At 42.3% G+C, this 27,657-nt stretch overlaps 1 protein-coding gene across 1 annotated transcript; it reads right to left on the reverse strand.

Moving 5' to 3' along the window:
• Positions 1-934: 934 nt before the first annotated feature.
• On the reverse strand, positions 935-27,329 carry LOC120051640 (SKI family transcriptional corepressor 1-like). The gene is made up of 6 exons (XM_038998535.1): positions 25,529-27,329; positions 24,670-24,735; positions 24,290-24,364; positions 23,849-23,923; positions 17,011-17,076; positions 935-1,023 (listed from the first exon to the last, which is right to left on the reverse strand). The coding sequence occupies exons 1-6, from the start codon at positions 27,327-27,329 to the stop codon at positions 935-937; spliced, it is 2,172 nt and encodes a 723-aa protein (XP_038854463.1).
• Positions 27,330-27,657: the final 328 nt, after the last annotated feature.

Raw genomic sequence — 27,657 nt, forward strand, 5'->3', positions numbered from 1 at the left:
AGGAGGTTTGAAGGAGCAGGTTCCAGTGCAGTGACGAGGAGTCAGCGAGGAGGTTTGAAGGAGCAGGTTCCAGTGCAGTGTCGAGGAGTCAGCGATGAGGTTTGAAGGAGCAGGTTCCAGTGCAGTGACGAGGAGTCAGCGAGGAGGTTTGAAGGAGCAGGTTCCAGTGCAGTGTCGAGGAGTCAGCGAGGAGGTTTGAAGGAGCAGGTTCCAGTGCAGTGTCGAGGAGTCAGCGAGGAGGTCTGAAGGAGCAGGTTCCAGTGCAGTGACGAGGAGTCAGCGAGGAGGTCTGAAGGAGCAGGTTCCAGTGCAGTGACGAGGAGTCAGCGAGGAGGTTTGAAGGAGCAGGTTCCAGTGCAGTGTCGAGGAGTCAGCGAGGAGGTTTGAAGGAGCAGGTTCCAGTGCAGTGTCGAGGAGTCAGCGAGGAGGTTTGAAGGAGCAGGTTCCAGTGCAGTGTCGAGGAGTCAGCGATGAGGTTTGAAGGAGCAGGTTCCAGTGCAGTGTCGAGGAGTCAGCGAGGAGGTTTGAAGGAGCAGGTTCCAGTGCAGTGTCGAGGAGTCAGCGATGAGGTTTGAAGGAGCAGGTTCCAGTGCAGTGTCGAGGAGTCAGCGAGGAGGTTTGAAGGAGCAGGTTCCAGTGCAGTGTCGAGGAGTCAGCGAGGAGGTTTGAAGGAGCAGGTTCCAGTGCAGTGTCGAGGAGTCAGCGAGGAGGTTTGAAGGAGCAGGTTCCAGTGCAGTGTCGAGGAGTCAGCGAGGAGGTTTGAAGGAGCAGGTTCCAGTGCAGTGTCGAGGAGTCAGCGAGGAGGTTTGAAGGAGCAGGTTCCAGTGCAGTGTCGAGGAGTCAGCGAGGAGGTTTGAAGGAGCAGGTTCCAGTGCAGTGACGAGGAGTCAGCGAGGAGGTTTGAAGGAGCAGGTTCCAGTGCAGTGTCGAGGAGTCAGCGAGGAGGTTTGAAGGAGCAGGTTCCAGTGCAGTGTCGAGGAGTCAGCATCTTACAGGAGAAATGTTGTACCGCGTTGTGAGCTTCTGGGAAGAAAGGGAATAGATCACTAAATAGATCCACTAGATGATGAAAGGGAATAGATCACTAAATAGATCCACTAGATGAAGAAAGGGAATAGATCACTAAATAGATCCACTAGATGAAGAAAGGGAATAGATCACTAAATAGATCCACTAGATGAAGAAAGGGAATAGATCACTAAATAGATCCACTAGATGAAGAAAGGGAATAGATCACTAAATAGATCCACTAGATGAAGAAAGGGAATAGATCACTAAATAGATCCACCAGATGAAGAAAGGGAATAGATCACTAAATAGATCCACTAGATGAAGAAAGGGAATAGATCACTAAATAGATCCACTAGATGAAGAAAGGGAATAGATCACTAAATAGATCCACTAGATGAAGAAAGGGAATAGATCACTAAATAGATCCACTAGATGAAAAAAGGGAATAGATCACTAAATAGATCCACTAGATGAAGAAAGGGAATAGATCACTAAATAGATCCACTAGATGAAGTAAGGAAATAGATCACTAAATAGATCCACTAGATGAAGAAAGGGAATAGATCACTGAATAGATCCACTAGATGAAGAAAGGAAATAGATCACTAAATAGATCCACTAGATGAAGTAAGGGAATAGATCACTAAATAGATCCACTAGATGAAGAAAGGGAATAGATCACTAAATAGATCCACTAGATGAAGAAAGGGAATAGATCACTAAATAGATCCACTAGATGAAGTAAGGGAATAGATCACTAAATAGATCCACTAGATGAAGAAAGGGAATAGATCACTAAATAGATCCACTAGATGAAGAAAGGGAATAGATCACTAAATAGATCCACTAGATGAAGAAAGGGAATAGATCACTAAATAGATCCACTAGATGAAGAAAGGGAATAGATCACTAAATAGATCCACTAGATGAAGTAAGGGAATAGATCACTAAATAGATCCACTAGATGAAGAAAGGGAATAGATCACTAAATAGATCCACTAGATGGAAATAGATCACTAAAGGAAATAGATCACTAAATAGATCCACTAAATGAAGAAAGGGAATAGATCACTAAATAGATCCACTAGATGAAGTAAGGAAATAGATCACTAAATAGATCCACTAAATGAAGAAAGGGAATAGATCACTAAATAGATCCACTAGATGAAGAAAGGGAATAGATCACTAAATATATCCACTAGATGAAGTAAGGGAATAGATCACTAAATAGATCCACTAAATGAAGAAAGGGAATAAGATCACTAAATAGATCCACTAAATGAAGAAAGGGAATAGATCACTAAATAGATCCACTAGATGAAGAAAGATAATAGATCCACTAGATGAAGGGAATAGATCACTAAATAGATCCACTAGATGAAGGGAATGGATAACTAAATAGATCCACTAGATGAAGTATGGGAATATATCCACTAAATAGATCCACTAGATGAAGAAAGGGAATAGATCCACTAGATGAAGTAAAGGAATAGATCACTAAATAAATCCACTAGATGAAGAAAGGGAATATATCCACTAGATGAAGCAGGGAATAGATCACTAAATAGATGTACTAGATGAAGTAAGGGAATAGATCACTAAATAGATCCACTAGATGAAGAAAGGGAATAGATCCACTAGATGAAGAAAAGTAATACATCACTAAATAGATCCACTAGATGAAGAAAGGGAATAGATCCACTAGATGAAGAAAAGAAACAGATCACTAAATAGATCCACTAGATGAAGAAAGGGAATAGATCACTAAATATATCCACTAGATGAAGAAAAAGAATAGATCACTAAATAGATCCAGTAGATGAATAAAGGGAATAGATCACTAAATAGATCCACTAGATGAAGGGAATAGATCCACTAGATGAAGAAAGGGAATAGATCCACTAGATGAAGAAAAGGAATAGATCACTAAATAGATCCACTAGATGAAGAAAGGGAATAGATCCACTAGATGAAGAAAAGTAATAAATCACTAAATAGATCCACTAGATGAAGAAAGGGAATAGATCCACTAGATGAAGAAAATAAACAGATCCACTAGATGAAGAAAGGGAATAGATCACTAAATAGATCCACTAGATGAAGAAAAGGAATAGATCACTAAATAGATCCACTAGATGAAGAAAGGGAATAGATCACTAAATAGATCCACTAGATGAAGGAAGGGAATAGATCACTAAATAGATCCACTAAATGAAGAAAGGGAATAAGATCACTAAATAGATCCACTAAATGAAGAAAGGGAATAGATCACTAAATAGATCCACTAGACGAAGAAAGATAATAGATCCACTAGATGAAGGGAATAGATCACTAAATAGATCCACTAGATGAAGGGAATGGATAACTAAATAGATCCACTAGATGAAGTATGGGAATATATCCACTAAATAGATCCACTAGATGAAGAAAGGGAATAGATCCACTAGATGAAGTAAAGGAATAGATCACTAAATAAATCCACTAGATGAAGAAAGGGAATATATCCACTAGATGAAGCAGGGAATAGATCACTAAATAGATGTACTAGATGAAGTAAGGGAATAGATCACTAAATAGATCCACTAGATGAAGAAAGGGAATAGATCCACTAGATGAAGAAAAGTAATACATCACTAAATAGATCCACTAGATGAAGAAAGGGAATAGATCCACTAGATGAAGAAAAGAAACAGATCACTAAATAGATCCACTAGATGAAGAAAGGGAATAGATCACTAAATATATCCACTAGATGAAGAAAAGGAATAGATCACTAAATAGATCCAGTAGATGAATAAAGGGAATAGATCACTAAATAGATCCACTAGATGAAGGGAATAGATCCACTAGATGAAGAAAGGGAATAGATCCACTAGATGAAGAAAAGGAATAGATCACTAAATAGATCCACTAGATGAAGAAAGGGAATAGATCCACTAGATGAAGAAAAGTAATAGATCACTAAATAGATTCACTAGATGAAGAAAGGGAATAGATCCACTAGATGAAGTAAGGGAATAGATCACTAAATAGATCCACTAGATGAAGGAAAGTAATAAATCACTAAATAGATCCACTAGATGAAGAAAGGGAATAGATCCACTAGATGAAGAAAATAAACAGATCCACTAGATGAAGAAAGGGAATAGATCACTAAATAGATCCACTAGATGAAGAAAAGGAATAGATCACTAAATAGATCCACTAGATGAAGAAAGGGAATAGATCACTAAATAGATCCACTAGATGAAGGAAGGGAATAGATCCACTAGATGAAGAAAAGGAATAGATCACTAAATAGATCCACTAGATGAAGGGAATAGATCCACTAGATGAAGAAAGGGAATAGATCCACTAGATGAAGAAAAGGAATAGATCACTAAATAGATCCACTAGATGAAGAAAGGGAATAGATCCACTAGATGAAGTAAGGGAATAGATCACTAAATAGATCCACTAGATGAAGAAAAGGAATAGATCACTAAATAGATCCACTAGATGAAGAAAGGGAATAGATCCAGTAGTTGAAGAAAGGGAATAGATCACTAAATAGATCCACTAGATGAAGGGAATAGATCCACTAGATGAAGAAAGGGAATAGATCCACTAGATGAAGAAAAGGAATAGATCACTAAATAGATCCACTAGATGAAGAAAGGGAATAGATCACTAAATAGATCCACTAGATGAAGAAAGGGAATAGATCACTAAATAGATCCACTAGATGAAGAAAGGGAATAGATCACTAAATAGATCCACAAAGGTGTGTGTTTCAGTGTGGTGGTCCTCACAATGCACATTTATATAGACTTTTCTAGTGATATGTATTCTCTTTTCAATTGTATTTTTCTTATTCAATCCTTTTTTTAACTAGGCAAGTCAGTTAATTAAGAACAAATTCTTATTTACAATGACAGCCTAGGAATAGTGGGTTAATGCCTTGTTCAGGGGCAGACCGACAGATTTTTACCTTGTAAACCTTTCGGTTACTGGCCCAACACTCTAACCACTAGGCTACCTGTCGTATATATGCCGAAGTCAGATCTGTTTTCAAATGTATATAGACCTAAATCAATTCTCTTTTCAAATGTATATAGACCTAAATCAATTCTCTTTTCAAATGTATATAGACCTAAATCAATTCTCTTTTCAAATGTATATAGACCTAAATCAATTCTCTTTTCAAATGTATATAGGCTTGACAAATCTCTTTGGTTTCAAAAGTAGTATTAAAGGCAGTAGTGGGTCAATTGAATCAAGGCCATGATCTAAAATGAATTAAAACTTTAATTAAGCAATAAGGCACGAGGGTTGCAACATTTACCTGGAGTTAACTCTGTAAATAGCACTGCTAGGTGATTTATTTTTAAAGATAGTCAATCCATCAATAATATAATGATACTTTTAGCAAAATTGTTTATCTTTAATTTACAATCTGTAGGAATTATGAGAATAGAATGGCTCAGAACTTTTGTGAAACATCAATGTGGAAAAATATATGACAAATAGAAATCAAAACTGGATGGTGTTTAGAGATAGATGGGAGAGGGGTTGAATGGAGCTGAAGGATGGGACTGGATGGTGTTTAGAGATAGATGGGAGAGGGGTTGAATGGAGCTGAAGGATGGGACTGGATGGTGTTTAGAGATAGATGGGAGAGGGGTTGAATGGAGCTGAAGGATGGGACTGGATGGTGTTTAGAGATAGAAGGCGAGAGGGGTTGAATGGAGCTGAAGGATGGGACTGGATGGTGTTTAGAGACAGATGGGAGAGGGGTTGAATGGAGCTGAAGAATGGGACTGGATGGTGTTTAGAGACAGATGGGAGAGGGGTTGAATGGAGCTGAAGGATGGGACTGGATGGTGTTTAGAGATAGATGGGAGAGGGGTTGAATGGAGCTGAAGGATGGGACTGGATGGTGTTTAGAGATAGATGGGAGAGGGGTTGAATGGAGCTGAAGGATGGGACTGGATGGTGTTTAGAGATAGATGGGAGAGGGGTTGAATGGAGCTGAAGGATGGGACTGGATGGTGTTTAGAGATAGATGGGAGAGGGGTTGAATGGAGCTGAAGGAAGGGACTGGATGGTGTTTAGCGATAGATGGGAGAGGGGTTGAATGGAGCTGAAGAATGGGACTGGATGGTGTTTAGAGATAGATGGGAGAGGGGTTGAATGGAGCTGAAGGATGGGACTGGATGGTGTTTAGAGATAGATGGGAGAGGGGTTGAATGGAGCTGAAGGATGGGACTGGATGGTGTTTAGAGATAGATGGGAGAGGGGTTGAATGGAGCTGAAGGAAGGGACTGGATGGTGTTTAGAGATAGATGGGAGAGGGGTTGAATGGAGCTGAAGGATGGGACTGGATGGTGTTCAGAGATAGATGGGAGAGGGGTTGAATGGAGCTGAAGGATGGGACTGGATGGTGTTTAGAGACAGATGGGAGAGGGGTTGAATGGAGCTGAAGAATGGGACTGGATGGTGTTTAGAGACAGATGGGAGAGGGGTTGAATGGAGCTGAAGGATGGGACTGGATGATGTTTAGAGATAGATGGGAGAGGGGTTGAATGGAGCTGAAGGATGGGACTGGATGGTGTTTAGAGATAGATGGGAGAGGGGTTGAATGGAGCTGAAGGATGGGACTGGATGGTGTTCAGAGATAGATGGGAGAGGGGTTGAATGGAGCTGAAGGATGGGACTGGATGGTGTTTAGAGATAGATGGGAGAGGGGTTGAATGGAGCTGAAGGATGGGACTGGATGGTGTTTAGAGATAGATGGGAGAGGGGTTGAATGGAGCTGAAGGAAGGGACTGGATGGTGTTTAGAGGTAGATGGGAGAGGGGTTGAATGGAGCTGAAGAATGGGACTGGATGGTGTTTAGAGATAGATGGGAGAGGGGTTGAATGGAGCTGAAGGATGGGACTGGATGGTGTTTAGAGATGGATGGGAGAGGGGTTGAATGGAGCTGAAGGATGGGACTGGATGGTGTTCAGAGATAGATGGGAGAGGGGTTGAATGGAGCTGAAGGATGGGACTGGATGGTGTTTAGAGATAGATGGGAGAGGTTGAGTGGAGCTGAAGGATGGGACTGGATGGTGTTTAGAGATAGATGGGAGGGGTTGAGGAGAGCTGAAGAATGGGACTGGATGGTGTTCAGAGATAGATGGGAGAGGGGTTGAATGGAGCTGAAGGATGGGACTGGATGGTGTTTAGAGATAGATGGGAGAGGGGTTGAATGGAGCTGAAGGATGGGACTGGATGGTGTTTAGAGATAGATGGGAGAGGGGTTGAATGGAGCTGAAGGATGGGACTGGATGGTGTTCAGAGATAGATGGGAGAGGGGTTGAATGGAGCTGAAGGATGGGACTGGATGGTGTTTAGAGATAGATGGGAGAGGGGTTGAATGGAGCTGAAGGATGGGACTGGATGGTGTTTAGAGATAGATGGGAGAGGGGTTGAATGGAGCTGAAGGAAGGGACTGGATGGTGTTTAGAGATAGATGGGAGAGGGGTTGAATGGAGTTGAAGAATGGGACTGGATGGTGTTTAGAGATAGATGGGAGAGGGGTTGAATGGAGCTGAAGGATGGGACTGGATGGTGTTTAGAGATAGATGGGAGAGGGGTTGAATGGAGCTGAAGGATGGGACTGGATGGTGTTTAGAGATAGATGGGAGAGGGGTTGAATGGAGCTGAAGGAAGGGACTGGATGGTGTTTAGAGATAGATGGGAGAGGGGTTGAATGGAGCTGAAGGATGGGACTGGATGGTGTTTAGAGATAGATGGGAGAGGGGTTGAATGGAGCTGAAGGATGGGACTGGATGGTGTTTAGAGACAGATGGGAGAGGGGTTGAATGGAGCTGAAGAATGGGACTGGATGGTGTTTAGAGATAGATGGGAGAGGGGTTGAATGGAGCTGAAGGATGGGACTGGATGGTGTTCAGAGATAGATGGGAGAGGGGTTGAATGGAGCTGAAGGATGGGACTGGATGGTGTTTAGAGATAGATGGGAGAGGGGTTGAATGGAGCTGAAGGATGGGACTGGATGGTGTTTAGAGATAGATGGGAGAGGGGTTGAATGGAGCTGAAGGAAGGGACTGGATGGTGTTTAGAGATAGATGGGAGAGGGGTTGAATGGAGCTGAAGAATGGGACTGGATGGTGTTTAGAGATAGATGGGAGAGGGGTTGAATGGAGCTGAAGGATGGGACTGGATGGTGTTTAGAGATAGATGGGAGAGGGGTTGAATGGAGCTGAAGGAAGGGACTGGATGGTGTTTAGAGATAGATGGGAGAGGGGTTGAATGGAGCTGAAGGATGGGACTGGATGTTGTTCAGAGATAGATGGGAGAGGGGTTGAATGGAGCTGAAGGATGGGACTGGATGGTGTTTAGAGACAGATGGGAGAGGGGTTGAATGGAGCTGAAGAATGGGACTGGATGGTGTTTAGAGACAGATGGGAGAGGGGTTGAATGGAGCTGAAGGATGGGACTGGATGATGTTTAGAGATAGATGGGAGAGGGGTTGAATGGAGCTGAAGGATGGGACTGGATGGTGTTTAGAGATAGATGGGAGAGGGGTTGAATGGAGCTGAAGGATGGGACTGGATGGTGTTCAGAGATAGATGGGAGAGGGGTTGAATGGAGCTGAAGGATGGGACTGGATGGTGTTTAGAGATAGATGGGAGAGGGGTTGAATGGAGCTGAAGGATGGGACTGGATGGTGTTTAGAGATAGATGGGAGAGGGGTTGAATGGAGCTGAAGGAAGGGACTGGATGGTGTTTAGAGGTAGATGGGAGAGGGGTTGAATGGAGCTGAAGAATGGGACTGGATGGTGTTTAGAGATAGATGGGAGAGGGGTTAAATGGAGCTGAAGGATGGGACTGGATGGTGTTTAGAGATGGATGGGAGAGGGGTTGAATGGAGCTGAAGGATGGGACTGGATGGTGTTCAGAGATAGATGGGAGAGGGGTTGAATGGAGCTGAAGGATGGGACTGGATGGTGTTTAGAGATAGATGGGAGAGGTTGAGTGGAGCTGAAGGATGGGACTGGATGGTGTTTAGAGATAGATGGGAGGGGTTGAGGAGAGCTGAAGAATGGGACTGGATGGTGTTCAGAGATAGATGGGAGAGGGGTTGAATGGAGCTGAAGGATGGGACTGGATGGTGTTTAGAGATAGATGGGAGAGGGGTTGAATGGAGCTGAAGGATGGGACTGGATGGTGTTTAGAGATAGATGGGAGAGGGGTTGAATGGAGCTGAAGGATGGGACTGGATGGTGTTCAGAGATAGATGGGAGAGGGGTTGAATGGAGCTGAAGGATGGGACTGGATGGTGTTTAGAGATAGATGGGAGAGGGGTTGAATGGAGCTGAAGGATGGGACTGGATGGTGTTTAGAGATAGATGGGAGAGGGGTTGAATGGAGCTGAAGGAAGGGACTGGATGGTGTTTAGAGATAGATGGGAGAGGGGTTGAATGGAGTTGAAGAATGGGACTGGATGGTGTTTAGAGATAGATGGGAGAGGGGTTGAATGGAGCTGAAGGATGGGACTGGATGGTGTTTAGAGATAGATGGGAGAGGGGTTGAATGGAGCTGAAGGATGGGACTGGATGGTGTTTAGAGATAGATGGGAGAGGGGTTGAATGGAGCTGAAGGAAGGGACTGGATGGTGTTTAGAGATAGATGGGAGAGGGGTTGAATGGAGCTGAAGGATGGGACTGGATGGTGTTTAGAGATAGATGGGAGAGGGGTTGAATGGAGCTGAAGGATGGGACTGGATGGTGTTTAGAGACAGATGGGAGAGGGGTTGAATGGAGCTGAAGAATGGGACTGGATGGTGTTTAGAGACAGATGGGAGAGGGGTTGAATGGAGCTGAAGGATGGGACTGGATGGTGTTTAGAGATAGATGGGAGAGGGGTTGAATGGAGCTGAAGGATGGGACTGGATGGTGTTTAGAGATAGATGGGAGAGGGGTTGAATGGAGCTGAAGGATGGGACTGGATGGTGTTTAGAGATAGATGGGAGAGGGGTTGAATGGAGCTGAAGGATGGGACTGGATGGTGTTCAGAGATAGATGGGAGAGGGGTTGAATGGAGCTGAAGGATGGGACTGGATGGTGTTTAGAGATAGATGGGAGAGGGGTTGAATGGAGCTGAAGGATGGGACTGGATGGTGTTTAGAGATAGATGGGAGAGGGGTTGAATGGAGCTGAAGGAAGGGACTGGATGGTGTTTAGAGATAGATGGGAGAGGGGTTGAATGGAGCTGAAGAATGGGACTGGATGGTGTTTAGAGATAGATGGGAGAGGGGTTGAATGGAGCTGAAGGATGGGACTGGATGGTGTTTAGAGATGGATGGGAGAGGGGTTGAATGGAGCTGAAGGATGGGACTGGATGGTGTTCAGAGATAGATGGGAGAGGGGTTGAATGGAGCTGAAGGATGGGACTGGATGGTGTTTAGAGATAGATGGGAGAGGTTGAGTGGAGCTGAAGGATGGGACTGGATGGTGTTTTAGAGATAGATGGGAGAGGGGTTGAATGGAGCTGAAGGATGGGACTGGATGGTGTTTAGAGATAGATGGGAGAGGGGTTGAATGGAGCTGAAGGATGGGACTGGATGGTGTTTAGAGATAGATGGGAGAGGGGTTGAATGGAGCTGAAGGAAGGGACTGGATGGTGTTTAGAGATAGATGGGAGAGGGGTTGAATGGAGCTGAAGGATGGGACTGGATGGTGTTTAGAGATAGATGGGAGAGGGGTTGAATGGAGCTGAAGGATGGGACTGGATGGTGTTTAGAGATAGATGGGAGAGGGGTTGAATGGAGCTGAAGGAAGGGACTGGATGGTGTTTAGAGATAGATGGGAGAGGGGTTGAATGGAGTTGAAGAATGGGACTGGATGGTGTTTAGAGATAGATGGGAGAGGGGTTGAATGGAGCTGAAGGATGGGACTGGATGGTGTTTAGAGATAGATGGGAGAGGGGTTGAATGGAGCTGAAGGATGGGACTGGATGGTGTTTAGAGATAGATGGGAGAGGGGTTGAATGGAGCTGAAGGAAGGGACTGGATGGTGTTTAGAGATAGATGGGAGAGGGGTTGAATGGAGCTGAAGGATGGGACTGGATGGTGTTTAGAGATAGATGGGAGAGGGGTTGAATGGAGCTGAAGGATGGGACTGGATGGTGTTTAGAGACAGATGGGAGAGGGGTTGAATGGAGCTGAAGAATGGGACTGGATGGTGTTTAGAGACAGATGGGAGAGGGGTTGAATGGAGCTGAAGGATGGGACTGGATGGTGTTTAGAGATAGATGGGAGAGGGGTTGAATGGAGCTGAAGGATGGGACTGGATGGTGTTTAGAGATAGATGGGAGAGGGGTTGAATGGAGCTGAAGGATGGGACTGGATGGTGTTTAGAGATAGATGGGAGAGGGGTTGAATGGAGCTGAAGGATGGGACTGGATGGTGTTCAGAGATAGATGGGAGAGGGGTTGAATGGAGCTGAAGGATGGGACTGGATGGTGTTTAGAGATAGATGGGAGAGGGGTTGAATGGAGCTGAAGGATGGGACTGGATGGTGTTTAGAGATAGATGGGAGAGGGGTTGAATGGAGCTGAAGGAAGGGACTGGATGGTGTTTAGAGATAGATGGGAGAGGGGTTGAATGGAGCTGAAGAATGGGACTGGATGGTGTTTAGAGATAGATGGGAGAGGGGTTGAATGGAGCTGAAGGATGGGACTGGATGGTGTTTAGAGATGGATGGGAGAGGGGTTGAATGGAGCTGAAGGATGGGACTGGATGGTGTTCAGAGATAGATGGGAGAGGGGTTGAATGGAGCTGAAGGATGGGACTGGATGGTGTTTAGAGATAGATGGGAGAGGTTGAGTGGAGCTGAAGGATGGGACTGGATGGTGTTTTAGAGATAGATGGGAGGGGTTGAGAAGAGCTGAAGAATGGGACTGGATGGTGTTCAGAGATAGATGGGAGAGGGGTTGAATGGAGCTGAAGGATGGGACTGGATGGTGTTTAGAGATAGATGGGAGAGGGGTTGAATGGAGCTGAAGGATGGGACTGGATGGTGTTTAGAGATAGATGGGAGAGGGGTTGAATGGAGCTGAAGGATGGGACTGGATGGTGTTTAGAGATAGATGGGAGAGGGGTTGAATGGAGCTGAAGGATGGGACTGGATGGTGTTCAGAGATAGATGGGAGAGGGGTTGAATGGAGCTGAAGGGTGGGACTTGATGGTGTTCAGAGATAGATGGGAGAGGTTGAATGGAGCTGAAGGATGGGACTGGATGGTGTTCAGAGATAGATGGGAGAGGGGTTGAATGGAGCTGAAGGGTGGGACTGGATGGTGTTTAGAGATAGATGGGAGAGGGGTTGAATGGAGCTGAAGGATGGGACTAAAAATAAACACAAGACAACTATTGTAAAATAGATTGTGTCCATAAAATGTATATAGTTATGTATAAACTGGAAGTAGAAGCCTAAGTATTGTTGTCCACTAGTTTAATCCAATTATGGGAGGGGTGATAGGGTTAGGGGAAAATAATAAAGGAAAATATATACAAATTTATATCTACAGTGCATTCGGAAAGTATTCAGACACCTTCACTTTTTCTACATTTTGTTACGTTACAGCCTTATTCTACAATGGATTCAATTGCTTTTTCCCCTCATCGATCTACACACAATACCCCATAATGACATCACAATACCCCATAATGACATCACAATACCCCATAATGACATCACAATACCCCATAATGGCAATATAAAAGCAAATAAAAAAACAGAAATTACATTTACATAAGTATTCAGACCCTTTACTAAGTACTTTGTTGAAGCACCTTTGGCAGAGATTACAGCCTCAAGTCTTCTTGGGTAGGACGTTACAAGCTTGGCACACCTGTATTTGGGGAGTTTCTCCCATTTCTTCTCTGCAGATCCTCTCAAGCTCTGTCAGGTTGGATGGGGAGCGTTGCTGCACAGCTATTTTCAGGTCTTTCCAGAGATGTTCGATCGGGTTCAAGTCCGTTCTCTGGCTGGGCCACTCAAGGACATTCAGAAACTTGTCCCGAAGCCACTCCTGTGTTGTCTTGGCTGTGCGCTTAGGGTCATTGTCCTGTTGGAAGGTGAACCTTTGCCCCAGTCTGAGGTCCTGAGCGCTCCGGAGCAGGTTTTCATCAAGGATCTCTCTGTACTTTGCTCCGTTCATCTTTCCCTTGATCCTGACTAGTCTCCCAGTCCCTGCCTCTGAAAAACATCCCTACAGCATGATGCTGTCACCACCATGCTTCATCGTAGGGATGGTGGCAAGTTTCCTCCAGACGTGACGCTTGGTATTCAGGCCAAAGAGTTCAATCTTAGTTTCAACAGACCAGAGAATCTTGTCTCTCATGGTCTGAGAGCCTTTAGGTGCCTTTTGGCAAACTCCAAGTGGGCTGTCATGTGCCTTTTACTGAGGAGTGGCTTCCGTCTGGCCACTACCATAAAGGCCTGATTGGTGGAGTGCTGCAGAGATGATTGCCCTTCTGGAAGGTTCTCTCATCTCCACAGAGGAACTCTGGAGCTCTGTCAGAGTGACCATTGAGTTCTTGGTCACCTAACTAACCAAGGCCCTTCTCCCTCGATTGCTCAGTTTGGCCGGGTGGCAAACTCTAGGAAGAGTTTTGGTGGTTCCAAACTTCCACTGTGTTCTTGGGGACCTTCAATGCTGCAGAAATGTTTTTGTACCATTCCCCAGATCTGTGCCTCGACACAATCTAGTCTCGGAGCTCTACGGACAATTCCTTTGACCTTATGGCTTGGTTTTTGCTCTGACATGCACTGGCAACTGTGGGACTTTATATAGACAGGTGTGTGCCTTTACAAATCATGTCCAATCAATTGAATTTACCACAGGTGGACTCCAATCAAGTTGTAGAAACATCTCAAGGATGATCAATGGAAACAGGATGCACCTGAGCTCAATTTCGAGTCTCATAGCAAAGGGTCTGAATACTTATGTAAATAAGATATTTCTGTTTCTGGTTTTTAATACATTTTCAAACATTTCTAAAAACCTGTTTTTTGCTTTGTCATTATGGGGTATTGTGACGTCATTATGAGGTATTGTGATGTCATTATGCGGGATTTAATGTCATTATGGATATATGTGTAGAATGCAGAGGAAATAGTTTTCGAATAAGGCTGTAATGTAACAAAATGTGGAAAAAGTGAAGGGGTCTGAATACTTTCCCGAAGGCACTGCATATATAAATAAATAAAATATGAATCAAGGCCATGATCTGAAATGTAGTAAAACAATGCATGTTCATGTCTGAAAAAACAATCTAACCACAGCAAGACTGTCTTTTCACAGGTCAATGTTCCTGACTATGTGTGTTCTTGTGTATAAAATCTGCAGTTTAAAAAAATATATATTTAAAAAGTACAGTACCAGTCAAAAGTTTGGACACACCTACTCATTCAAGGTTTTTTCTTTATTTGTACAATTTTCAACATTGTAGAATAATAGTGAAGACATCAAAACTATGAAATAACACGTATGGAATCATGTATATATTTTAGAGATAAAAATGGCCACAAGTAGCCACCCTTTGCACAGTCTTGGCATTCTCTCAACCTGCTTCATGAGGTAGTCACCTGGAATGCATTTCATTTAACAGATGTGCCTTGTTAAAAGTTCATTTGTTGAATTTCTTTCGTTCTTAATGCCTTTGAGCCAATCAGTTGTGTTGTGACAAGGTGTCACGTGTGAACCCTCTCCGGCCTCTAGTTCATCAGGCTGCTCGTTATGGTGCACACCTGTCACAATCGTTACGCACACCTGCGTGTCATCAGACTCACCTGGACTCCATCACCTCCCTGATTACCTTCCCTATATACAGTTGAAGTCGGAAGGTTACATACACTTAGGTTGGAGTCATTAAAATTCGTTTTTCAACCACTCCACAAATTTCTTGTTAACAAACTATAGTTTTTGGCAAGTCGGTTAGGACATCTACTTTGTGCATGGCACAAGTAACTTTTCCAACAATTGTTTACAGACAGATTATTTCACTTATAATTCACTGTATCACAATTCTCGTGGTTCAGAAGTTTACATACACTAAGTTGACTGTGCCTTTAAACAGCTTGGAAAATGACAGAAAATTATGTCATGGCTTTAGAAGCTTCTGATAGGCTAATTGACATAATTTTAGTAAATTGGAGGTGTACCTGTGGATGTATTTCAAGGCCTACCTTCAAACTCAGTGCCTTTTTGCTTGACATCATGGGAAAATCAAAAGAAATCAGCCAAGACCTCAGAAAAACAATTGTAGACCTCCACAAGTCTGGTTCATCCTTGGGAGCAATTTCCAAACGCCTGAAGGGACCACGTTCAACTGTACAAACCATAGTACGCAAGTATAAACACCATGGGACCACGCAGCCGTCATACTGCTCAGGAAGGAGACACGTACTGTCTCCTAGAGATGAACGTACTTTGGTGCGAAAAGTGCAAATCAATCCCAGAACAACAGCAAAGGACCTTGTGAAGATGCTGTAAGAAACAGGTACAAAAGTATCTATATCCACAGTAAAACGAGTCCTATATTGACATAACCTGAAAGGCCGCTCAGCAAGGAAGAAGTCACTGCTCCAAAACTGCCATAAAAATGCCAGACTGTGGTTTGCAACTGCACATGGGGAAAAAGATGGTACTTTTTGGAGAAATGTCCTCTGATGAAACAAAAATAGAACTGTTTGGCCATAATGACCATCGTTATGTTTGGAGGAAAAAGGGGGAGGCTTGCAAGCCTAAGAACACCATCCCAACCGTGAAGCACAGGGGTGGCAGCATCATGTTGTGGGGTGCTTTGCTGCAGGACGGACTGGTGCACTTCACAAAATAGATGGCATCATGAGGTTGGACAATTAGGTGAATATATTGAAGCAACATCTCAAGACATCAGTCAGGAAGTTGAAGCTTGGTTGCAAATGGTTCTTCCAAATGGACAATGACCCCAAGCATACTTCCAAAGTTGTGGCAAAATGGCTTAAGGACGGACAACAAAGTCAAGGTATTGGAGTGGCCATCACAAAGCCCTGACCTCAATCCTAAAGAAACTTTGTGGGCAGAACTGAAAAAGCGTGTGTGAGCAAGGAGGCCTACAAACCTGACTCAGTTACACCAGCTCTGTCAGGAGGAATGAGCCAAAATTCACCCAACTTATTGTGGGAAGCTCTTGGAAGGCTTCCCAAAACGTTTGACCCAAGTTCAACAATTTAAAGGCAATGCTACCAAATACTAATTGAATGTATGTAAACTTCTGACCCACTGGGAATGTGATGAAAGAAATAAAAGCTTAAATAAATCATTCTCTCTACTATTATTCTGACATTTCACATTCTTAAAATAAAGTGGTGATCCTAACTGACCTAAGACAGGGAATTTTTACTAGGATTAAATGTCAGAAATTGTGAAAAACGGAGTTTAAATGTATTTGGCTAAGGTGTATGTAAACTTCCGACTTCAACTGTATATCACTCCCTTTGGTTACTTCCCCAGGCATTATTGTTTCTGTTGCAATGTTAATTATGTGCGTTGTTTCTTGTTTTGTTATAAATCCTACATATGTTTTCCTTCACTCTGCGGTCCAACTCATCCAAAACCATCTCAATTGGGTTGAGGTCGGGTGATTGTGGTGATTCCAGGTGAAGCTGGTTGAGAGAATGCCAAAAGTGTGCAACGCTGTCATCAAGGCAAAGGGTGGCTACTTTGAAAAATCTCAAATCTCAAATATATTTTTGATTTGTTTAACACTTTCTTTGGTTACTACACGATTCCATATGTGTTATTTCATAGTTTTGATGTCTTCATTATTATTCTACAATGTAGAAAACGGTTTTGAAAAAGAAAGAAAACCCTTGAATGAATAGGTGTGTCAAAACATTTGACTGGTACAATATCTATATATATATATTTCATCAGCATAATCCTACTGTCTACATATCATTTACCTTTCAAGTTGTGTTGAATGGCATACCTAACCTTTCTCTCTTGGTCCAGCTCGCTGCCTAATGTGTCTATATGTAAGGGATGATAACACGGGAGGAGCAGTAGACTGATTAACATAAGAGATTCGTCAAATCTCCCCTCAGGGACCATCAGACGTTTCACAATGTTGTTGTAGCCTTGAACTAGCTCACCTGATTCCCCTATTCAAGGGCTTAATGATTGGTTATATCAGGTCTGCTGTGGGAAAGTTGATTAGTAGTTATATCAGGTCTGTTAGCTGTAGGATAGTTGATTAGTAGTTATATCAGGTCTGCTGTAGGATAGTTGATTAGTAGTTATATCAGGTCTGTTAGCTGTGGGATAGTTGATTAGTAGTTATATCAGGTCTGCTGTAGGATAGTTGATTAGTAGTTATATCAGGTCTGTTAGCTGTGGGATAGTTGATTAGTAGTTATATCAGGTCTGTTAGCTGTGGGATAGTTGATTAGTAGTTATATCAGGTCTGCTGTGGGATAGTTGATTAGTAGTTATATCAGGTCTGTTAGCTGTGGGATAGTTGATTAGTAGTTATATCAGGTCTGTTAGCTGTAGGATAGTTGATTAGTAGTTATATCAGGTCTGTTAGCTGTAGGATAGTTGATTAGTAGTTATATCAGGTCTGTTAGCTGTGGGATAGTTGATTAGTAGTTATATCAGGTCTGTTAGCTGTAGGATAGTTGATTAGTAGTTATATCAGGTCTGTTAGCTGTAGGATAGTTGATTAGTAGTTATATCAGGTCTGCTGTAGGATAGTTGATTAGTAGTTATATCAGGTCTGTTAGCTGTGGGATAGTTGATTAGTAGTTATATCAGGTCTGTTAGCTGTAGGATAGTTGATTAGTAGTTATATCAGGTCTGTTAGCTGTAGGATAGTTGATTAGTAGTTATATCAGGTCTGCTGTAGGATAGTTGATTAGTAGTTATATCAGGTCTGTTAGCTGTAGGATAGTTGATTAGTAGTTATATCAGGTCTGCTGTGGGATAGTTGATTAGTAGTTATATCAGGTCTGATAGCTGTGGGATAGTTGATTAGTAGTTATATCAGGTCTGTTAGCTGTAGGATAGTTGATTAGTAGTTATATCAGGTCTGCTGTGGGATAGTTGATTAGTAGTTATATCAGGTCTGTTAGCTGTGGGATAGTTGATTAGTAGTTATATCAGGTCTGCTGTGGGATAGTTGATTAGTAGTTATATCAGGTCTGTTAGCTGTAGGATAGTTGATTAGTAGTTATATCAGGTCTGCTAGCTGTGGGATAGTTGATTAGTAGTTATATCAGGTCTGTTAGCTGTGGGATAGTTGATTAGTAGTTATATCAGGTCTGTTAGCTGTGGGATAGTTGATTAGTAGTTATATCAGGTCTGTTAGCTGTGGGATAGTTGATTAGTAGTTATATCAGGTCTGTTAGCTGTGGGATAGTTGATTAGTAGTTATATCAGGTCTGTTAGCTGTGGGATAGTTGATTAGTAGTTATATCAGGTCTGCTGTGGGATAGTTGATTAGTAGTTATATCAGGTCTGTTAGCTGTGGGATAGTTGATTAGTAGTTATATCAGGTCTGTTAGCTGTAGGATAGTTGATTAGTAGTTATATCAGGTCTGTTAGCTGTAGGATAGTTGATTAGTAGTTATATCAGGTCTGTTAGCTGTAGGATAGTTGATTAGTAGTTATATCAGGTCTGTTAGCTGTAGGATAGTTGATTAGTAGTTATATCAGGTCTGTTAGCTGTAGGATAGTTGATTAGTAGTTATATCAGGTCTGCTGTGGGATAGTTGATTAGTAGTTATATCAGGTCTGTTAGCTGTAGGATAGTTGATTAGTGGTTATATCAGGTCTGCTGTGGGATAGTTGATTAGTAGTTATATCAGGTCTGCTGTGGGATAGTTGATTAGTAGTTATATCAGGTCTGCTGTGGGATAGTTGATTAGTAGTTATATCAGGTCTGTTAGCTGTGGGATAGTTGATTAGTAGTTATATCAGGTCTGTTAGCTGTAGGATAGTTGATGAGTAGTTATATCAGGTCTGTTAGCTGTGGGATAGTTGATTAGTAGTTATATCAGGTCTGTTAGCTGTAGGATAGTTGATTAGTAGTTATATCAGGTCTGCTGTGGGATAGTTGATTAGTAGTTATATCAGGTCTGCTGTAGGATAGTTGATTAGTGGTTATATCAGGTCTGCTGTGGGATGGTTGATTAGTAGTTATATCAGGTCTGTTAGCTGTAGGATAGTTGATTAGTAGTTATATCAGGTCTGCTGTGGGATAGTTGATTAGTAGTTATATCAGGTCTGCTGTAGGATAGTTGATTAGTAGTTATATCAGGTCTGCTGTGGGATAGTTGATTAGTAGTTATATCAGGTCTGCTGTGGGATAGTTGATTAGTAGTTATATCAGGTCTGCTGTAGGATAGTTGATTAGTAGTTATATCAGGTCTGCTGTAGGATAGTTGATTAGTAGTTATATCAGGTCTGCTGTAGGATAGTTGATTAGTAGTTATATCAGGTCTGTTAGCTGTAGGATAGTTGATTAGTAGTTATATCAGGTCTGCTGTAGGATAGTTGATTAGTAGTTATATCAGGTCTGTTAGCTGTGGGATAGTTGATTAGTAGTTATATCAGGTCTGTTAGCTGTGGGATAGTTGATTAGTAGTTATATCAGGTCTGTTAGCTGTAGGATAGTTGATTAGTAGTTATATCAGGTCTGTTAGCTGTAGGATAGTTGATTAGTAGTTATATCAGATCTGCTGTAGGATAGTTGATTAGTAGTTATATCAGGTCTGTTAGCTGTAGGATAGTTGATTAGTAGTTATATCAGGTCTGCTGTAGGATAGTTGATTAGTAGTTATATCAGGTCTGTTAGCTGTAGGATAGTTGATTAGTAGTTATATCAGGTCTGCTGTAGGATAGTTGATTAGTAGTTATATCAGGTCTGTTAGCTGTAGGATAGTTGATTAGTAGTTATATCAGGTCTGTTAGCTGTGGGATAGTTGATTAGTAGTTATATCAGGTCTGCTAGCTGTAGGATAGTTGATTAGTAGTTATATCAGGTCTGTTAGCTGTGGGATAGTTGATTAGTAGTTATATCAGGTCTGTTAGCTGTAGGATAGTTGATTAGTAGTTATATCAGGTCTGCTGTAGGATAGTTGATTAGTAGTTATATCAGGTCTGTTAGCTGTGGGATAGTTGATTAGTAGTTATATCAGGTCTGTTAGCTGTGGGATAGTTGATTAGTAGTTATATCAGGTCTGTTAGCTGTGGGATAGTTGATTAGTAGTTATATCAGGTCTGCTAGCTGTAGGATAGTTGATTAGTAGTTATATCAGGTCTGTTAGCTGTGGGATAGTTGATTAGTAGTTATATCAGGTCTGTTAGCTGTGGGATAGTTGATTAGTAGTTATATCAGGTCTGCTAGCTGTAGGATAGTTGATTAGTAGTTATATCAGGTCTGTTAGCTGTAGGATAGTTGATTAGTAGTTATATCAGGTCTGCTGTGGGATAGTTGATTAGTAGTTATATCAGGTCTGTTAGCTGTAGGATAGTTGATTAGTAGTTATATCAGGTCTGCTAGCTGTAGGATAGTTGATTAGTAGTTATATCAGGTCTGCTGTAGGATAGTTGATTAGTAGTTATATCAGGTCTGTTAGCTGTGGGATAGTTGATTAGTAGTTATATCAGGTCTGCTGTAGGATAGTTGATTAGTAGTTATATCAGGTCTGTTAGCTGTGGGATAGTTGATTAGTAGTTATATCAGGTCTGCTGTAGGATAGTTGATTAGTAGTTATATCAGGTCTGTTAGCTGTAGGATAGTTGATTAGTAGTTATATCAGGTCTGTTAGCTGTAGGATAGTTGATTAGTAGTTATATCAGGTCTGTTAGCTGTAGGATAGTTGATTAGTAGTTATATCAGGTCTGTTAGCTGTAGGATAGTTGATTAGTAGTTATATCAGGTCTGTTAGCTGTAGGATAGTTGATTAGTAGTTATATCAGGTCTGTTAGCTGTGGGATAGTTGATTAGTAGTTATATCAGGTCTGCTGTGGGATAGTTGATTAGTGGTTATGTCAGGTCTGCTGTAGAATAGTTGATTAGTAGTTATATCAGGTCTGCTAGCTGTGGGATAGTTGATTAGTAGTTATGTCAGGTCTGCTGTAGGATAGTTGATTAGTAGTTATGTCAGGTCTGCTAGCTGTGGGATAGTTGATTAGTAGTTATGTCAGGTCTGTTAGCTGTAGGATAGTTGATTAGTAGTTATATCAGGTCTGTTAGCTGTGGGATAGTTGATTAGTAGTTATATCAGGTCTGTTAGCTGTGGGATAGTTGATTAGTAGTTATATCAGGTCTGTTAGCTGTGGGATAGCTGAAGTGAGTGGCTAGAGACGGCTTTACGTTATTTATTTAGGTTGAGTTGATCATCACTCATGTAGATGTATTGTTCTGACCTAATATTATCTTTGTAATATTTTTGGTAAAAACATTTTTTTTCCACATTTGTGTGTTTTATTTGATATTCATGGTGTTTCTCTTAATAATAACGTCAGTGTTGAATAAAACACACAATATCTGTTTTTGAATTAATTAATATACCTAAATCCCTAAATGATGTCCACAGTTATGACTACAAACTGTAGGCCTATGTATACATCCATCTGTGTTGAGATATCGTCTATTTTGACTATTCATCAAGGGCCCGATTCAGACTTAGGAAATTATGCCTTTCTTACGTACACCTTTCCTATGCACTTCTCAGCGGTTGATATTCAGACTTACCTTATGAAGGTGCGTAACGGCTTTGCAGGCGTGGTTGCCAGAGCTGAATAAATGTAATTCAATTGATGAAATCCCTCCCACTTGCTGGCAGACAGATTTTTTCTGGTGGAATTTTCATTCAATGGGGGTTTTCAGTACATTTATCTTAAGCCATTTCCTTTAAATATGGTGTACCTTTTAGTTAGAATTTTGTTCGACAGACTCACTAGGATAATATCGAGAAAACGGTTAAAGAATATTAGGGATGATTGAAAGAGATTCATGTAAATATATGTATATTAGTTTCAGTTTTAGCACCAATTAGTAGATTTAAAAATACTTTTGCGTTGTAGATGATTTAGGGTTAGGAAAGTATTTATGAATCATGAAAAACAGGTTTGGAGAGCTTTTACGGACTAAAGAAAGAAAACTGTGGTTTGATTCCCTTTTGAAAATTGTCACATTCAGTTCTTTAACCCGTGGTAATGTTGGAAGATTAGTGTACCTGTAACTATAATAGGGAGAATAGTGTAGCAATAGCAGGCTTATACCCTCGTCTATTACCGTGGAAACTGTGTGATGTCACAGCCAAGTATTGATGCGTCGAGGGTTCCAACTTGTTACTGCTTCGTCTGCGCTCCATAAGGATTTAACTAGCCTACATGTCTTTAAAAAAAAAATATATATATTATCAACTGTTACTAATGATCCTCAGCAACAACCACAATGGCCGTGACGACGTTTACAGAGGAAGCAAATGAAAGGAAAAAAATGAAAAAATGGAATTAAATGGAATGATAACGTAGGATGTACCAACTGAAGAGAACTAACAGTAAATTGGGCCGTTGAATGTGTCGTTTATTAGGCCTACGGATGGTCGATACTGACGGTGTCTAATGTTTAACATGATAGAAATAGGAAACAGTGAAAGTCAGGGTGGCCTATAAGTAAGACATTAGAGAGTTAAAAGACCGTAGAGGTTAAATTCTACATAATGGCTCAGCATTTAGATCACCTTTACTGTTGATATGTTTCAGTTAGCCGCCATATGACTGGTTTCAGTCATTTGTCTCCAGCAATTTAAAAGGTCAAATATATATAAAACAAGATTCCCTAATCCAAACAGATTACTCATTTACCTAGCTCTTACCCAAGAGCTTGTGTCCAAGTTGTAAATGACAGTGCGTGGAATATGCTGTCATTTCAGGGTATGTTCTCTCGACCTTATTCCTCGCGCATAAAGGTGTTGGAATTATGAGGTCATCAAGTCAAGGTTAGAATACAGTGTATCTGTAGGACACACCTCCTCCTCCATCTTCATTAATTTGATCTCCACCCCCCCCCCCCCCCCCCCCCCCAAATGAATAGCAGGGTTCTCATGCTTAAGTTCAAGGTTAGAATACGCATAGAGAGAAAAGTGAGGGAATTATGTTCCATTTACTTGTGTTGAACTCGGGTTGGAATCGGGCCCCAATTGATTAGGCAAAGATAATAGCCTTTGATCAATCAACCAACCAATCACAACATATACATATATATATATGTGTGTGTGTGATTGGTTGATTGATTAAAGGCAGGGGATGATCAAAGGCATTATTATATATATATAAATAAAGTAAATGTGTATATATATATACACACACTGAGTGTACAAAACATTAGGAACACCTGTTCTTTCCATGACATAGACTGACCAGGTGAATCCAGCTGAAAGATATGATCCCTTATTGATGTCACTTGTTAAATCCACTTCAATCAGTGTAGATGAAGGGGAGGAGACAGGATATGAAGGGGAGGAGACAGGATATGAAGGGGAGGAGACAGGATATGAAGGGGAGGAGACAGGATATGAAGGGGAGGAGACAGATTAAAGAAGGATTTTTAAGCCTTGAGTTGGGGTGGTGGTGGGGGGGGGGGGGGGGTGTATGTCGGTATGCCGGTATGTCGGTATGCCGGTATGTCGGTATGCCGGTATGTCGGTATGCCGGTATGCCGGTATGTCGGTATGCCGGTATGTCGGTATGTCGGTATGCCGGTATGTCGGTATGTTGGTATGTTCTCACCTCTGACAATATGAAGCTGCTGAAACATCTCTTCCCTGTAAGACAGCTCCCTTTTCATCTGATGATGGAAATTATCTGGGGAGCAATTACAATAGCTTAGTCATCTTTAGTATAGCCGATAAACGACTCTTTTAATATGGCTGCCTATACACTCTCGCGGGCATCCTACTCGGGCAAAATTGAATAAAGCCTCCTAAATCACGAAGTCCACAAACTAATAGCCATATGAAAATTGGATTGAAAGATAAATGACATTCGAATCGTGCAATTTAAAAAAAAAACGGACATGCACTAACACACCTAACGTAGTGAAAACCATATCGACGTGTGTTTGTTCAGCGGTCAACATGCTGATCGTGATAAACGTGATACACACCGAGAAACATTCTCTTAAAACCCCTTTTGAATCGAAAACTGAAATTTGATTTAAATGATTTATACTTTTTAAATGTTGGAATTCTCGTTCCAATTTCTTCCTTTGCTCCACTTGCTCAACGAGCTGTCTCTGCAATTCCTCTGTAGAAAATGAATGAACAAATGTGTTAAAAAATAAAAATTAATATGGGGTGAAAATGGCTGCGGGGTATAGGTTAAATGGTAGACTACATTATGTTAAACGATTCATGTCAAGCGATTGGTAAAAGGCCTAGGGTGAAAGCCAGTCTATTCTATTCTGCAGGGATCATGTAAGGCATCATTTAGGGATCATTCCAATTATTAAAGAAAGCCTATAATAAACAATATCATTATTATAAAAAATAAAATAGGCAAACATTTTATAAATAACAATGTAATAATAATAAGTTATTGTACAGTGTTACCTTTTGCCAGTTTTTCTATGTCTTTCTGAGTTTGTAATACTCTGCTAACATTGTGCGTTGCCTCGCCTGAAAACACACACAGAGAGACAACATTTATAGCGTTACAAAATATACACAAATAGGCAAATAAAATAAAAAAAAGAGGCTTTAATTCTTTTTTTATAACCAAAAGTTCTGTTTATCGACGGAGAAGTGCATCACTAGAACTAACCCTCATTCGGGGCTACTCTCGGGCTCTCCTCGCCGCTTTGGCCGTTATAAGACTTCGCTTCAATCTCCTCCATTGTCGAAGACGGCTCCTCTCTACTGACACTGTCATCTAAATAAACATCAAATACATCGAATGGAAATCAATGAGTCTCGTTGCTTTTTCCCGAAGTGTATTTTATTATAACATTTTAACAGAACAACATCCAACCTTTCGATTCCACAGTATCTTTATGGTAATTCGTTGCTGAACCAAAAGCATATGGACTTCTCCTTTGTTGCATATCACTCCTGTCCGGTGAATATATCTAGATAAATCAGGACAGGATAATGAAGATGATCGGTAAATTGCATTCAAATCATGCTCTCTGACATTTTTTTGTGGGACAAATTGTGTTTTTGAACGAACTTTGATTCTCTGCTATTTAACACAGACAAAACAAACGTGAACGTAAAATAGAAAAATAAGCCCAAATGTTTACGTGACAGTAAAAAGGATGATGCCTTTTCCGAATAGTCAATTAATTAACGATGGTCTATTGTTACTTTTTAATTCCTATCAGTGAATTCCTAATTCATAACAAACAAAACAAAAAGTATCTTCCTTAGTATGTAGGACATCGAATATAAGGAGTGGGTCCATATCAATCACTCACTTCAACAAAAGACGTGGTCTTGTTCTCCTGTCTCTCTCTGTCTGAAGACAGTACCACGTGTAGAGGTAGATTCATCCTCTGTGAGTCGACCACAGCCGCCTGCTCTGGCTCCGATTTGGATTCTGGGCAGTTTAGTGAAGCATCCTGTGCCAAGTTTAGAACCGGAACAAGGGGGCTCTTGCTGACCTCAATGGTGTGCGGAAGTGACTCCTCATCCTCTTGTGATTTATTGGTTTCAACATCCACATCCGTCTCTCCCACACTGTCCACGCTTCCGGGGGACATGGACCTGTAACTCGAGCTCTCGCTCAGGAAATCTGGTGACAGGTAGCCAGCTCGAGCCCCGTTGTACGACCCCCGGTTACCGTAAAGTTTGGCTATACTTTCCGCGTCTTTGATGACGGGTCTGAATGCAGATACGTAGCTAATCTTCCGTGGTAGAACTGGCCTTATACAGTCCATTAGCCTCGCCTCATCGCCAAACTTGTCGTCCTCATTCCGGGTGGACTGTGTGCTAGAGCACTGGTCACTGTCCATCAGACTGTCCCTCGGAGTGTTGCTACTTCTGTCACTCTGCTCGGATGCATCCAGATCACTCTGTCTGGCGCACAGGAGCTCCGAGTGCGGTTTGTGCTGGGCCTGTGGCTGTGGCTGGGGGTGGGGGTAGGGGGGCATGGTCAGGCCACCTGCAGTAGGCCAGAACATGGGGAAAGAGTGGTAGGCGCTGTCCTTGGTGCTAGGCCAGGAGAAGACCCCGGAGAGGTGGGCTTTGTTCTGCCCTTCTCCCATCACAGCACCGTCATCCTTTTTCTGTAACAACCCGAATGCCGGGAACCCGTAGGGATGTGGGTAAAGCGGCGGAGGAATCTTCACATTCTGCAACATACCGAAGCTCTTACTGGGCACCGGGATAACCGGATAGCTGCGCGTGGTACTCATACTCCCCATGCCTCCCCGGTTGTCCTCGCAGCGGAGGATTTTAGGGGGGATCTCCGGTGAGTCTCTCCGGGAGAGGTTGCTAGGTCCTTGATGTGGTTTCAATGGAAAGGAACGCTCAGAGCCGTGACCGTGCACGGGCAGCGTCCTCTTCCGGCTGCCCCCGTTGAACATGGCCTTCACGTCCTCCCATGCATGTGCCACGTCGTCAGGTGAGCCTTTGTCAGTCAGTTTGAGGTGCCTCCTCCAGGAGTTAAAGTTAGCTGCGTCTGGCTGGGTGTACTTTGACTCTGGTGTGCGGTGAGAGTGAAATATGAACTTATTGGGAGAAAAATACATATTGCAGAAGGAGCACTTGATGCACTTGGCTCTGGAGCTGTTGTACCTGGCTGGTATAAAGTTACCACGGCTCCCCCACGCGCACTCGTGGGACACATCAAATGCGAAGTTTTCCGGTAATTTTGGAGGGTTGTGAGCTCCGAGAAACGATTTACAAAGCCTCTCGGCCTCGCGCTTTGTAATCATCCCGCAGCGCCTCGAGGAGATAGGCATGGCGCCCGCACGCCTCAGAATCTCCAGCTGGACCGGGGTGCATTGCACGCAGGTGATGCCCAGCGCCACACGCCGGTTGTGGATCTCGTTATAGCTGTAGTTTTTCAGCAGAGTGTTGGAGATTTGCGCCAGGCACAGTCTCTCCTGGCCGTCCAGCACCAGGCAGACTATGGGTATTCCATACAGCGCGGTCTCGCTGACCTGGTTGGGTTTCAGGTTGGGGTTGAATGTTGGGAGGTCCTGTTTGGAGCTCGGCGGAGAAGAGCTGGAGTCCCGTGTCACAGGTAGCAGACTAGGATTAGACTCCATTACTGGAAGCCTGCAGAAAAAAAACCATAACAATTATTATCATGACAATGAAAGTTTTTCATTTATATATATTTTTTCCTTTTGTTTTTACCAATAATACTTATAAACTAATTTATAATCCAGGCTGCATCACATCCGGCCGTGATTGGGAGTCCCATAGGGCGGCGCACAATTGTCCCAGCGTCGTCTGGGTTTTGGCCGTGGTAGGCCGTCATTGTAAATAAGACTTTGTTCTTAACTGACTTGCCTAGTTATATAAAGGTTAAATAAAAAATAAAGAATAAAAATAATGATTTTAAAACAATCCGTATCCTCTTTCCAGCTTCCA

The sequence above is a fragment of the Salvelinus namaycush genome, chromosome 8 (genome assembly GCF_016432855.1).
Source record: "Salvelinus namaycush isolate Seneca chromosome 8, SaNama_1.0, whole genome shotgun sequence".
Classification (NCBI taxonomy): Eukaryota; Metazoa; Chordata; class Actinopteri; order Salmoniformes; family Salmonidae; genus Salvelinus; species Salvelinus namaycush.

Bases quoted from the DNA above. Each gene is read 5' to 3' on its own strand.
- LOC120051640 (XM_038998535.1), bottom strand. From the start codon at position 27,329: ATGGAGTCTAATCCTAGTCTGCTACCTGTGACACGGGACTCCAGCTCT. The intron at 24,365-24,669 runs GTAACACTGTAC...CATTTTCTACAG, and splicing joins CATAGAAAAACTGGCAAAAG to AGGAATTGCAGAGACAGCTC. The intron at 1,024-17,010 runs GTAAATGATATG...CTTTCTTCCCAG, and splicing joins CATTCAACACAACTTGAAAG to AAGCTCACAACGCGGTACAA.